At 46.5% G+C, this 14,203-nt stretch overlaps 1 protein-coding gene across 1 annotated transcript in view; it reads right to left on the bottom strand.

Annotated features, from left to right (window-relative positions):
* LOC108803069 (tyrosine-protein kinase SRK3-like) overlaps positions 1–14,203 on the bottom strand; it is a 41,137-nt gene that overhangs the window by 8,675 nt on the left and 18,259 nt on the right. The window contains exons 3-8 of the mRNA XM_018574912.1: positions 13,010–13,170; positions 11,258–11,423; positions 8,959–9,123; positions 3,328–3,383; positions 2,873–3,026; positions 2,393–2,524 (exon numbers count right to left, since the gene is read on the bottom strand). Of these exons, the coding sequence (XP_018430414.1) occupies positions 2,393–2,524; positions 2,873–3,026; positions 3,328–3,383; positions 8,959–9,123; positions 11,258–11,423; positions 13,010–13,170 (834 nt within the window). The remainder of the gene's footprint in view (positions 1–2,392; positions 2,525–2,872; positions 3,027–3,327; positions 3,384–8,958; positions 9,124–11,257; positions 11,424–13,009; positions 13,171–14,203) is intronic.

Genomic DNA, 14,203 nt, shown 5'->3' with positions numbered 1-14,203 from the left:
ATCTGAGAGGCAGCACTGAGGGGGCATCTGAGAGGCAGCACTGAGGGGGTATATAAGAGGCAGCACTGAGGGGGAATCTGAGAGGCAGCACTGAGGGGACATCTAGAGGCAGCACTGAGGGGGCATCTGAGGGGGCATCTGAGAGGCAGCACTGAGGGGACATCTGAGAACTGAGGGGACATCTGAGAGGCAGCACTGAGGCGGCATCTGAGAGGCAGCACTGAGGGGACATCTGAGAGGCAGCACAGAGGGGACATCAGAGAAGCAGCACTGAGGGGGCATCTGAGAGGCAGCACTGAGGGGACATCAGAGAGGCAGCACTGAGGGGACATCTGAGAACTGAGGGGACATCTGAGAGGCAGCACTGAGGGGACATCTGAGAAGCAGCACTGAGGGGACATCTGAGGGGACATCTGAGAGGCAGCACTGAGGGGACATCAGAGAGGCAGCACTGAGGGGACATCAGAGAGGCAGCACTGAGGGGGCATATAAGAGGCAGCACTGAGGGGACATCTGAGAGGCAGCACTGAGGGGACATCTGAGAGGCAGCACTGAGGGGACATCTGAGAGGCAGCACTGAGGGGACATCAGAGAGGCAGCACTGAGGGGGCATATAAGAGGCAGCACTGAGGGGACATCTGAGAGGCAGCACTGAGGGGACATCTGAGAAGCAGCACTGAGGGGACATCTGAGAGGCAGCACTGAGGGGACATCTGAGAGGCAGCACTGAGGGGACATCTGAGAGGCAGCACGAACCTGTATACAACTTGGTTTGAGCTTGGCACCTTTTTCTGACTTGTACTCAGCTCATCCTCTGATATTTGCTATATTCTCTCAGGGTTGTTTTTGGTTCCTGCCTGCTGCCTGTCCAGACCTTCTGCTTGTTCAATACAAATGTTTTATATCTGCCTCCCCTAACTTTCTTCCTGCCCTGATCTCCAGCTCACCCTTACCTTCGACCTGCCCCGACATACAGTCCACCCTGACCTACAACCTGCCCTGTGCCCATACTGACCTCCAGCCTACCCTGATGGCATTACTCATGACCTGGTACTTTGTACCGGTCCTCTCTAAACCATTAGTGGTCACCACCTAGCAGTCGCAAGTATTCCCATCTATTTCCTATCTGCATCATAACATCTGCATGACCAGAGGCCCTGAGGAAGACCTGACATTGCTACAGACTGCCCCTCCTTGAGAGCCTTCTGCTGCTTGTTGCCCGTGGCAAGCATCCAATGATAAATAACATAGCCAGCCATGTCACACCCGGCAGGGACACTTACCTGGAAAAGGAAACTTGCCGTAGGTCATGATCTCTCCCAGCAGAACCCCAAAGGACCAGACGTCAGACTTGCTGCTGTATTTCTGGTACTGGAAGACCTCAGGGGCCGTCCATTTGATGGGAATCTGAGCGCCTGTTAATGAGAAGCTGGTTAGTGAACTTAGAGGGAGAAATCTGAACAAAAAAGAATATTCTCCGAGGATAGAAACTGGTGATTGTTTTGTGGTTAAATAAGGGGGCCGCTCCGGCCATTTACACCCATGTCCCGCAGTCTGAGGGTTTATCGGACAGAAATGAACAGAACCATCGGACACGAGCCCCAACGTCTGTGCTGTTGTGGAGCATTGAAGGTTGCCCACGTTGGGTTATGTTCCATTCTACAGAATACTAATTTACACATTTTAGGCCGAGGCAGAAAAAATTATCATTACTCCCGCAATGTATCAATCAGACAAAACCATACGTCGGAGAGGCAGCACTGAGGTGACATCTGAGAGGCAGCACTGAGGGGACATCTGAGAGGCAGCACTGAGGGGACATCTGAGAGGCAGCACTGAGGGGACATCTGAGAGGCAGCACGAACCTGTATACAACTTGGTTTGAGCTTGGCACCTTTTTCTGACTTGTACTCAGCTCATCCTCTGATATTTGCTATATTCTCTCAGGGTTGTTTTTGGTTCCTGCCTGCTGCCTGTCCAGACCTTCTGCTTGTTCAATACAAATGTTTTATATCTGCCTCCCCTAACTTTCTTCCTGCCCTGATCTCCAGCTCACCCTTACCTTCGACCTGCCCCGACATACAGTCCACCCTGACCTACAACCTGCCCTGTGCCCATACTGACCTCCAGCCTACCCTGATGGCATTACTCATGACCTGGTACTTTGTACCGGTCCTCTCTAAACCATTAGTGGTCACCACCTAGCAGTCGCAAGTATTCCCATCTATTTCCTATCTGCATCATAACATCTGCATGACCAGAGGCCCTGAGGAAGACCTGACATTGCTACAGACTGCCCCTCCTTGAGAGCCTTCTGCTGCTTGTTGCCCGTGGCAAGCATCCAATGATAAATAACATAGCCAGCCATGTCACACCCGGCAGGGACACTTACCTGGAAAAGGAAACTTGCCGTAGGTCATGATCTCTCCCAGCAGAACCCCAAAGGACCAGACGTCAGACTTGCTGCTGTATTTCTGGTACTGGAAGACCTCAGGGGCCGTCCATTTGATGGGAATCTGAGCGCCTGTTAATGAGAAGCTGGTTAGTGAACTTAGAGGGAGAAATCTGAACAAAAAAGAATATTCTCCGAGGATAGAAACTGGTGATTGTTTTGTGGTTAAATAAGGGGGCCGCTCCGGCCATTTACACCCATGTCCCGCAGTCTGAGGGTTTATCGGACAGAAATGAACAGAACCATCGGACACGAGCCCCAACGTCTGTGCTGTTGTGGAGCATTGAAGGTTGCCCACGTTGGGTTATGTTCCATTCTACAGAATACTAATTTACACATTTTAGGCCGAGGCAGAAAAAATTATCATTACTCCCGCAATGTATCAATCAGACAAAACCAATTCTAGGTAATTTCAGTCACCTGCAGACACAGCGATGGAAGAACTGTCCATGAAACGGGCCAGTCCAAAGTCTCCGATCTTACAGGACATCATGGCAGACAGGAGGATGTTCTCGGAGCGCAGATCCCGGTGCACGCAGCCCTTCTGCTCCATGTAGAACATTCCCTGGGCGATCTGAGGAGAGGGGTTGAGGAAATGGTAATGTATCCTGTTATTCACTAAGGATGTGCAAAGTGCTGGGTTCCCGGGTCTGTACACCCGCTGTGCCCATTATGAGGAGCCCTCACCATCCCTGTGCTGAGTTCCTGGGTCTTGAGGGGCCCCCACCATCCCTGTGCTGAGTTCCCGGGTCTGTACACCCGCTGTGCCCATTATGAGGGGCCCCCACCATCCCTGTGCTGAGTTCCCGGGTCTGTACCCCCGCTGTGCCCATTATGAGGGGCTCCCACCATCCCTGTGCTGAGAGCGCACTTACCTGCACCGCAAAGTCCACCAACTGGTAAAACTCCAAATTCCTGAGCTCTTGGCGACCTGCCGAGAGAACAGAGAGAAATGGAGGATGAAGATATTAGTACATCCTTCACTGTCTGTTTGTGACTGTTATCACCTAAAGGAAAGGAGGAGATTCCAGGAATATACCGGGAGTTGTGCCCCAGAACCAGCAATATCACTATCTATCTATTTACATAGTTACATAGTATTTGGGGTTGAATAAAGACATACGTCCATCAAGTCCAACCCATATCGGTCCGCGCATCATCTCATTCTTAGGGGTTCTGGTACCCCCGGATATTACGCTCCCTCAAGAAATTGTCCAAACGTTTCTTGAACAAATCTGCACTCTTGGCTGAGATGACGGCCGGTGGCAGAGAGTTCCAGACCCTAACCGCTCTGACAGTAAAGAACCCTCTTCTCCCATTGTGCTGGAATTTTTTCTCCACCAACTTTAGGTGGCGGCCTCTAGTCTTTGTAACGGAGTTAATCTCAAACAGTTTGTTGCCAATGTTGCCGTCACCATTGAACATCTTGTACATGAAAATCACATCACCCCTTAATCTCCTTACTTCCAGCGTAAACATGTTTAAGGTCAGAAGCCTTGTCTCATAGCTCTGGTCCTCCAGCCCCTCCCCCTTGTCTCATAGCTCTGGTCCTCCATCCCTTACCCCTCCTCCTTGTCTCATAGCTCTGGTCCTTGTTCAAGGACATCCCCTCTGTGTACCGGTGCCCAAAACTGCACCGCATACTCCAGGTGAGGCCGAACCAGTGATGTGTAGAGTGGCAATATTATAGACTTATCCCTGCAGTACATTCCCTTCTTGATGCAGGACAGGACTCTACTAGCTTTGCTTACAGCAGCCTGGCACTGTAATCTATTATTGAGTTTATGGTCTACAGTGACCCCCAAATCTTTTTCTATTTCAGACTTCCCTTTTGTATAACCCATTTGTTTATTTTTATGTCCAAAGTACATAACTTTGCATTTATCGACATTAAACCTCATCTGCCACATAGATGCCCCTCCCCCTATTTTATCCAGATCCTCCTGCAATGTTATATTGTCACCATCCGTTTCTATTACCCTCCCTATTTTTGTATCATCTGCAAACACGGAAACATGGCTATTTATTCCCTCCCCGATGTCATTAATGAATAGGTTGAACAGTATCGGACCCAGCACAGAACCCTGAGGCACACCGCTCATTACACTAGCCCAGTCTGAAAAGGTGCCATTTATCTATCTATCTATCTACCTGTCTGTCTATCTGTCCATCTGTCTATCTATCTATCTATCTATCTATCTATCTATCTATCTATCTATCTATCTATCTATCTATCTATCTATCTATCTATCTACCTGTCTGTCTATCTGTCCATCTGTCCATCTGTCTATGTTTTGCACAGGGGACGGGCCCAACTGGTACTGGCAGAGGTAAATCATGCATGAGACAGGGACACCCAGGGACAGTCCAAGCAGGTTCGTCCGGCAGTTTTATTCAGCTAGACGCAGGAGGTCCACATGAAAGAGACGTGTTGAAAAGTACCTCCACATACATGCTTCGGGGGCCGTGTCCCTTCATCGGGCTGGAGGAGGAGGGTACTGAGGAAATGTAGGGAGGCAATGAGCACTGTAAGTCTGCACTAAAATACTCCATGATTCAGAAGACTGGAAGGCACATCTGGGGCAGCACAGTGGTGTAGTAGTTAGCAGTGCCTTGCAGCATTGGGGTATCTGGTTCAAATCCCAGTCAGGTCACTATCTGTAAAGAGTTTATATGTTCTTCCTGTGCTGCGTGGGTTTCCTCCGGGTACTCCGGCTTCTTCACACTCCAGAGACATGCTGGAAGGTTAATTGGCTCATCTATGTATGCATGTGAGATAGGGATCTTAGATTGTAAGCTCCTCGAGGGCGGGGACTGATGTGAAGAGGCCGGGTGTAAATTGTTGGTTCTAAAGAATTAGATCTGAAAACCAGGCCGGCATACAGACCGGAGATGTCAGCAAGCGGCCCATGTGCATGCAAAGAGACACAAAACTGTCAGAGTAATTGGCGGCTCCTGAACATTAGACATTGGCGGGCTAACCCAACAACAGGCCTTCGCCTACCGGGACACAAAATACGATAAAGTAACATTTATAATACATAAACATGAGTCATTATTACAAAAATATACATTGCTAATGTTGGCAAACAATATATAGAGGATTCAAACAATGTGACAGATAAATGAATAATATAAAATGTATATAGTAGGCGCCATTAAAGTTCATGTGCGTGTAAAGGCCGGCGTCCCAATACTTCTGGCAATATAGTGTATCTAGACATAAAAAGTATATAAAGTTGAAATATGTCTATAAAAGCGGAATCACACAATCATGATGAGGAAAACAATGAATCAGTAAACGTCATCAACTCACTATAATGATAAAATGTAATGACCCAACCCGACCACTAGATGTCATCAACCTGCAGATACCCGATTCTGCCCCCTGAGATCCATGAAAAGAAGGAATAGGAAGCAGCAAAACATAACGGGAAATGTAACACAATTAGGATACAAATAATAAAAGCGGAAAGAGTGCTGAGGAGGAAAAGAAATGTCAAAGAGAACAAGTTTCTAATTCTTGGGGTTCACATATAAAAGTTCCGTCCGGCTATAGAGCCCCTAGATCAGTGATGGCGAACCTTGGCACTGCAGCTGTTTTGGAACTACAAGTCCCATGAGGCATTGCAAGGCTCTGACAGCCACAGACATAACTCCCAGAGGCAGATGCACGTTGGGATTTGTAGTTTTGGCGCAGCTGGAGTGCCAAGGTTCGCCACCACTGCCCTAGATGGTCCTGGTGAGTATAGGAACTTTTATAGATCACCCCCAAACTCTTCAGATTAAACTTGAGGGTTCCCCTGCACATGGAAGTTTGAAACACTCGCCTTGGTATACTGATACATGTGGTTTCTCTTGTAATAACGGATCGAGATCACTAACATGATGTCATGACATCAAAGTATAGAAGGGAATCAATATCATCAGATATTTTATCATTTCTCTGATCAGTACAACAGAGGAGACCTTTAGAACTTGAATGGACCTCTTGGACCTGGAGATGGAAGGGTCTCACACCTTCTAGGTTCCAGGTCAGATAAGAGAGGACACAGCGGAGGACAGGAGATCTCCATACACTGGGCTCCCCGCTGTGTGGGAAATGTTTGTCCTTCTCATAGATCGGAGGAATTACCTTTCACCTCTCATAAAATCTAACATATCAGTCGCCACGGAGATGAAAGTGATCCCTTGTTATAAGCTACGCGCATATAGAACATTAAAACTAAACAATAAAGGTGATCAGCGCCAGTAAGTGTAATGTGGAAATATGAGCTACCAAGCACTAAGGATATAACTAAATATCTGTAAAATGTGAAAAAACAATATTGTGCCGAGCTAATAATCATACATATCTAATAAATTAAAACATATATAAATGAGTCACATATAGGAGCCTTCAAACAAATGAGGCATAAGAAATATTTTGCCTATATTGCTTTTTTGTATGTGTGTAGATATTTCTTATGCCTCATTTGTTTGAAGGCTCCTATATGTGACTCATTTATATATGTTTTAATTTATTAGATATGTATGATTATTAGCTCGGCACAATATTGTTTTTTCGCATATAGAACATTGTAGGTGTCAGGTTGTCTAGAAACTGACAAAATGGTAATTTGGGGTCGGCTTGCAGCAGCCATGTGGTGATCGGACTCATTGTGATCAGGCTGACGTGCTGGTATTGGAAATCCTACCCCCGATCCAGGCATCGGAACCGGCGGGCCCAAATAACCTATGGCCACTTCAGAAGGCAGAACCTCTCCTCCCAGCAGGTAGGGTGACACCTCCTGAGGTGATTGGCCAATGGGCTAGAGCTCCTCCATAGGTCTGGTTTTATTCCCAGATCCGGTCATTTCCTGTTGTGCTTTGTTTTGTCTTTCTGTTCTATGTTCAGCTATGTGACCATTAGATATGCAGAGATAAGCACGTTGGTACCATGAAGAATGATACATGGGAAGACTTTATTCCTAACGCTAGCAAGCAGCTCTTGTTCCTTTTTTAGTGTTCTGTCAGCACTCGGCCCTTTCACCCAGCAGGAGAGAGAGATAGAGATAGAGAGAGCGCCGAGCATCAGTCAGACCTCATATATAAAGTCCTAAGGACAGCTGGGAGTAATAACGGGGTCCGGGGCTACCTGGGGAGATGTGGTCCTGGAATGGAGGCTTTATCCCACCCAAAGCTCTACCAAACCTCTGGGCTCCTGGACCCAGAACAGGACTTACTACAGACCAGAGAGGACAAGAAGCTGGTTTCCTCCATAACAAATCCCGGAGCCCCTCACCGCGGTGACATGTATACGCCGACCACAATCCTGGCAGCCACGGCCTCACAGTGTATCGTCTGTTACATTGTATCATTTACCTTACATTTGTGTCTCTTACTTACATTTGTATCTTTTTATACACATTGGGGGGAATTTATCTAAACCGGAGCAGACAAAATCTGGAGCAGCCGTGCGCGGCAACCAATCAGCTTCTCTCTTTCATTTTGATCGGTGAAGATTTGAAAATTAAAGGTAGAAGTTGATTGGTTGCTGTGCACAGCTGCTCCAGATTTTGTCTGCTCCAGTTTGGATAAATTCCCCTTGTTTCTTTTTATATACATTATATCTTTTTATTTATATTTTATATACATTATATATTTTTATATACATTGTATCTTTTTATATACATTATATCTTTTTATTTATATTTTATATGTTGTATCTTTTTACTCGCATTTAATTTTTATATAAATTCTATCTTTTTATTTACCTTTTATATACATTGTATCTTTTTATAGACATTGTATCTTTTTATAGACATTTTTATCTGTTTCTTTTCATTTGAAGATCTGGGTTTGGGATTGGGTCAGTATTTGAGTTCCTTATTCTCAGATTTAATGTAATCGTTCTCCTATTTGTTTTCTGGCGTCTCTTTTGATGAAAGCACTTCGAGGCGGAGGAATGTGAGGCGCGGCATTCTTGTGGTGAAAAGAAAAGAATGTTGTCATCGGAATGGAGGAAAGCGATTGTGTTTGCGGATTATTTGCTGGTGAACAAAGCCCTGAAGCAGCCATTGTGACGAATGACACGAGTGAAGGGACGAGCAGGAAAGAGCGGGTGAGATTTGTGACATAACGACATTACGTGTCACCTCCACCTGTAGCTGATTTAAAGGCCAACTCTTGTTGACATCAGCTTCACCGCACAGGAAGTGAGGGAAAATCTGCAGCGGCGACACAGACAGCAATGGAAACCTGACCGGAGTTTTTCCTCCATTCTACGAAAGAAAAGCTTTTTTATTTCTGTGTTGCTATGGAGAGTTCCCCTCACTTCCTGTCTGGTAAAATGTTGTCACCAAGACAGGAAGTTAGGGGCTGCCATACTGCAAGACTCAGAATGGGTGTGCGGTTGACGGACTGCAGTGGACTGGTGTGAATGGGCCTAAATGTGTCTGCAGACATCCTATGAACAACCAGGTTTATGCACACCTCATGAGGGGCCCCGGGCCCCAGCAGCTCACCTCTCAGGTATCTTTTCAGAGTTCCATGTTTCATGTACTCGGTGACGATGAAGACCGGTTGTGTCTGCAGACAGACCGCGTACAGCTTCAGCAACTTCTCATGGCTGAGTCTCCACATGGTCTTGGCCTCCTCGTACAGAGACTTCTGCAAGGACTCCGCCGACACTGAGGATGGAGAGACAACAGGAGTGACACCAAATGTAATACCTTCCTGACGTCTTCCTGAACTCTGTGTGTGCTAATAGTCCAAAGAATGAAATTCTGTTCTCCGCTTCTATCTATCTATCTATCTATCTATCTATCATCTATCTATCTATCTATCTATCTATCTATCTATCTATCTATCTATCTATCTATCCATCCATCCATCCATCCATCCATCTATTATCTATCCATCCATCCATCCATCCATCCATCTATTATCTATCCATCCATCCATCCATCCATCCATCTATTATCTATCCATCCATCCATCCATCCATCCATCTATTATCTATCCATCCATCCATCCATCCATCCATCTATTATCTATCCATCCATCCATCCATCCATCCATCTATTATCTATCCATCCATCCATCCATCCATCCATCTATTATCTATCCATCCATCCATCCATCCATCCATCTATTATCTATCCATCCATCCATCCATCCATCCATCTATTATCTATCCATCCATCCATCCATCCATCCATCTATTATCTATCCATCCATCCATCCATCCATCCATCTATTATCTATCCATCCATCCATCCATCCATCCATCTATTATCTATCCATCCATCCATCCATCCATCCATCTATTATCTATCCATCCATCCATCCATCCATCCATCTATTATCTATCCATCCATCCATCCATCCATCCATCTATTATCTATCCATCCATCCATCCATCCATCCATCTATTATCTATCCATCCATCCATCCATCCATCCATCTATTATCTATCCATCCATCCATCCATCCATCCATCTATTATCTATCCATCCATCCATCCATCCATCCATCTATTATCTATCCATCCATCCATCCATCCATCCATCTATTATCTATCCATCCATCCATCCATCCATCCATCTATTATCTATCCATCCATCCATCCATCCATCCATCTATTATCTATCCATCCATCCATCCATCCATCCATCTATTATCTATCCATCCATCCATCCATCCATCCATCTATTATCTATCCATCCATCCATCCATCCATCCATCTATTATCTATCCATCCATCCATCCATCCATCCATCTATTATCTATCCATCCATCCATCCATCCATCCATCTATTATCTATCCATCCATCCATCCATCCATCCATCTATTATCTATCCATCCATCCATCCATCCATCCATCTATTATCTATCCATCCATCCATCCATCCATCCATCTATTATCTATCCATCCATCCATCCATCCATCCATCTATTATCTATCCATCCATCCATCCATCCATCCATCTATTATCTATCCATCCATCCATCCATCCATCCATCTATTATCTATCCATCCATCCATCCATCCATCCATCTATTATCTATCCATCCATCCATCCATCCATCCATCTATTATCTATCCATCCATCCATCCATCCATCCATCTATTATCTATCCATCCATCCATCCATCCATCCATCTATTATCTATCCATCCATCCATCCATCCATCCATCTATTATCTATCCATCCATCCATCCATCCATCCATCTATTATCTATCCATCCATCCATCCATCCATCCATCTATTATCTATCCATCCATCCATCCATCCATCCATCTATTATCTATCCATCCATCCATCCATCCATCCATCTATTATCTATCCATCCATCCATCCATCCATCCATCTATTATCTATCCATCCATCCATCCATCCATCCATCTATTATCTATCCATCCATCCATCCATCCATCCATCTATTATCTATCCATCCATCCATCCATCCATCCATCTATTATCTATCCATCCATCCATCCATCCATCCATCTATTATCTATCCATCCATCCATCCATCCATCCATCTATTATCTATCTATCTATCTATCTATCATCTATCTCTCTATCTATCTATCTATCTATTATCTATCTATCCATCCATCCATCCATCTATTATCTATCCATCCATCCATCCATCCATCCATCTATTTATCTATCTATCTATCTATCTATCTATCTATCTATCTATCTATCTATCTATCTATCTATCTTTGATATTATCTATATATTTGAGTTCATATGATGGGATGCAGGTTACAGGGACATGAGAGAATTTTTGCAGTGAATTTGGGGGTCACCTTGAAGCTCCTTGATGGCGACTTCCGTGGTTCCATTCCAGAGCCCCAGCCACACCAGGCCGAACTGCCCCCTGCCCAGCCTCCGGACCTTTTTGATGGACGCGGGGTCGATCTCCAGCTGGTTGACCATTCGGTGGGAGATGCTGTCCACGGGTGGGGGGTCCAGCTATGGAAATGTTAGATTATTCATGGGGGTTTTGGTTTCATTGCATCAAATAATTTAAAGGAGAACTACGGGGTCAGTGTTTTTCCCCATAGTTCTCCTGAGGGTCGCGGGAGAACGCAAACTAGCGTCCTCCCGTCACCCAACGCTCAGTATATAGGGAGCTGCAATTTTGCCTGGATCCACCCAGCTGCGGGATTAACAGCTGGCTCTGCCTATCTAGAGCCACCTCCCTAGTCAGCGCTGGAGGATCGGAAAGGGGAGGGGGGAATCCCTGCAGGGAGCCGTGAGTGACAGTCACCACTCTCTGCAAGGACAGGATCGAGAAGTGAGCGAGCGCCGGTATGTGTTCCCGATCTGCTGAGCCGACCTGTGACAGTCTCATTGTCACACGTCGCCCCGAACTATGAGGAGGAGTGATTTTCTCTCACCTCATAGTTCTCCTTTAATAGATCCTCCTCGTCTTCTCCCACCTGCCCATTCTAATGATTACATTTCACTGAGATCATCCCTAAGAACTTTCGCAATGAGCGCTGGATGTTAATTACAGGCAGCGCTGCATCCGGCTTTTGACAGGTAGTTAGGTTACGCAGCAGCGGGCTTCCCCATTGCTTGTGCAACCTAACCTGGTGAGGCCAGAGCTGTCGCAGCCTCTACTCTGTGTTAGGGGCGTGAGCTCTGTGGATGGCTTGGGCCAATGGCAAAGCTCCATTTGTCCGAGCTGTCAAATCAAAAAAAAGAAAAAACAAAACACTGAGGACATCGATCTCGATGCCTCAGCAGTGACCAGCAAGTGAGGGACAGGGAGGCTCCTCCCTGTGTCCTCGTTTACTCCTCCCTCACACTAGCTTGGGGACCGGGTTGGGGGAGGGGCTTCAGTGGATTGGGGGACGTGGCTTTATTGGGCTGGGGGGCGGGACAGGACATGTAAGGGGCGAGGCTAGGGAAGGCTTCAAACCTGGAACCAAAGATACCGCACGTCACTGGTGTCTGGGGGGGTCACCTGAACCAACATATGACCCAAAGGGGATTGGGAGACATCCTGTGACACCCGTTCTCAGTGTTTGATACTCTTTTTACTGCTCCAGGCATTTCTTTATATCTCTGAATAGATGTCATTCTAGGATACAATTCATTTTGCCCCTCCTGTTGAACCAATGAACCATCATTGCCCTCAGTATCCCCAAGTAGCCCCCTCCAGACTAATGGACCTAGACAAGGAAACTCATCCGCCCACCATATGCTCCTCACTGACCTCCTAAAATTTAGGACCACCTGGTGGAATAGAAAAGGTGCAAAACCAAAAACCTAATATCCTGGACACGGGAACTGATGGAGCTCCATGTGAAGAAGCAGGAGACTGACAGGGTGGAGCTACCTGGTGTATAGGTCATGTGACGTTACAGGGTCAGTAGTAGAGTCAGCACTTGTACAACTCTGGTTCTAAACTCACCAGCTGAACTTTGGGTTGGTTTAGCAGAAGACCTAGAGATGGTCTAAGAGTCTAAACCCTAAACTGTCCAATAAGGTGTGCTCCTCCCTATCTGGAAGGTGATTTGCTTATACCATCACGCAGTCCGTCATCTAACCTTGACGCAGGGCTTGTCCAGCTTGGTGCACAGGCCGTCTGGTGTCTCCCTGTAATGCCGGACCAGCTCTGTAATGGAGGGGAATGGGGCACGTTGAACCAGGAAGAAGGTCCCATCCAGCTTGTGTATTCGGTAGTTCCGGACCAATGAGTCCTCCCGCACTGCAGAGGAAGAGGACACACAAGGACATTAAGAACACAGTCACCACTTCCGACAGTGGCAGTCTCAAATCCCACCGCTGCCATCCCATTGCTCTCCAGCCCGAGGGACAACAATATAAGTCCCAGCAGACTGAGAGTCATCATCGCTGTGATTAACTCCGCAGTTAACCCTTTACACACACAAACAACAACCGCCACCACATACACAGCATCCTCTGCAGCACTACTGGCCTCAACATCTCACTGCCACACCAGACAGGGAGGTAACAGAGTTGAACACATGGTAGCGTTCTGCAAAGAGGCAAGAATTCTTACATTTGTTATTGAGAGCATTTAGAGAATCGGCCTGACAGGTTTTAAATATCATTTTGATGAAAAGAAATCATTTACGGAAAAGTTATTATAAAATAGATAAAATAACAGCTAAATAGATGGGATGAGAAGGAAAGGAACTCAGCAAAGCTTGCCTGGCTTGCTTGAACAGTCCAATACATTTTATGGCAAGTCCCATTCTGACAGTCATTGGCCCTCAGAAATGACTCTTAGCGTTCTGGCATGGATTCAATGGAAATCAAGAGCTGCCAGCTGCCAATTGTAGCAGCTCTTTGTGGACCCTCAAGACCAGGGGCGCCCACAATTTGTGTCTTAAGATCTACTTTTCAAATGACGAGCTACATGAGATCTACCAACGAAAAAACCCCTCCCTCGCTCTCTCTCTCCTGGCTGTCTCTCCTTGCTCTCCTGGCTGTCTCTCCTTGCTCTCCTGGCTGTCTCTCCTTGCTCTCCTGGCTGTCTCTCCTTGCTCTCCTGGCTGTCTCTCCTCGCTCTCTCTCCTGGCTGTCTTTCCTCGCTCTCTCTCTCCTGGCTGTCTCTCCTTACTCATCCTCTTGGCTGTCTTTCCTCGCTCTCTCTCCTGGCTGTCTCTCCTTGCTCTCTCTCCTGGCTGTCTCCCCTCGTTTTCTCTCCTGGCTGTCTCTCCTTGCTCTCTCTCCTGGCTGTCTCTCCTCGCTCTCTCTCCTGGCTGTCTCTCCTC

Source organism: Nanorana parkeri, unplaced genomic scaffold (genome assembly GCF_000935625.1).
Source record: "Nanorana parkeri isolate BGI_ZX_2015 unplaced genomic scaffold, ASM93562v1 scaffold3359, whole genome shotgun sequence".
Classification (NCBI taxonomy): domain Eukaryota; kingdom Metazoa; phylum Chordata; class Amphibia; order Anura; family Dicroglossidae; genus Nanorana; species Nanorana parkeri.
This window is presented reverse-complemented; position numbering and strand designations above follow the sequence as displayed.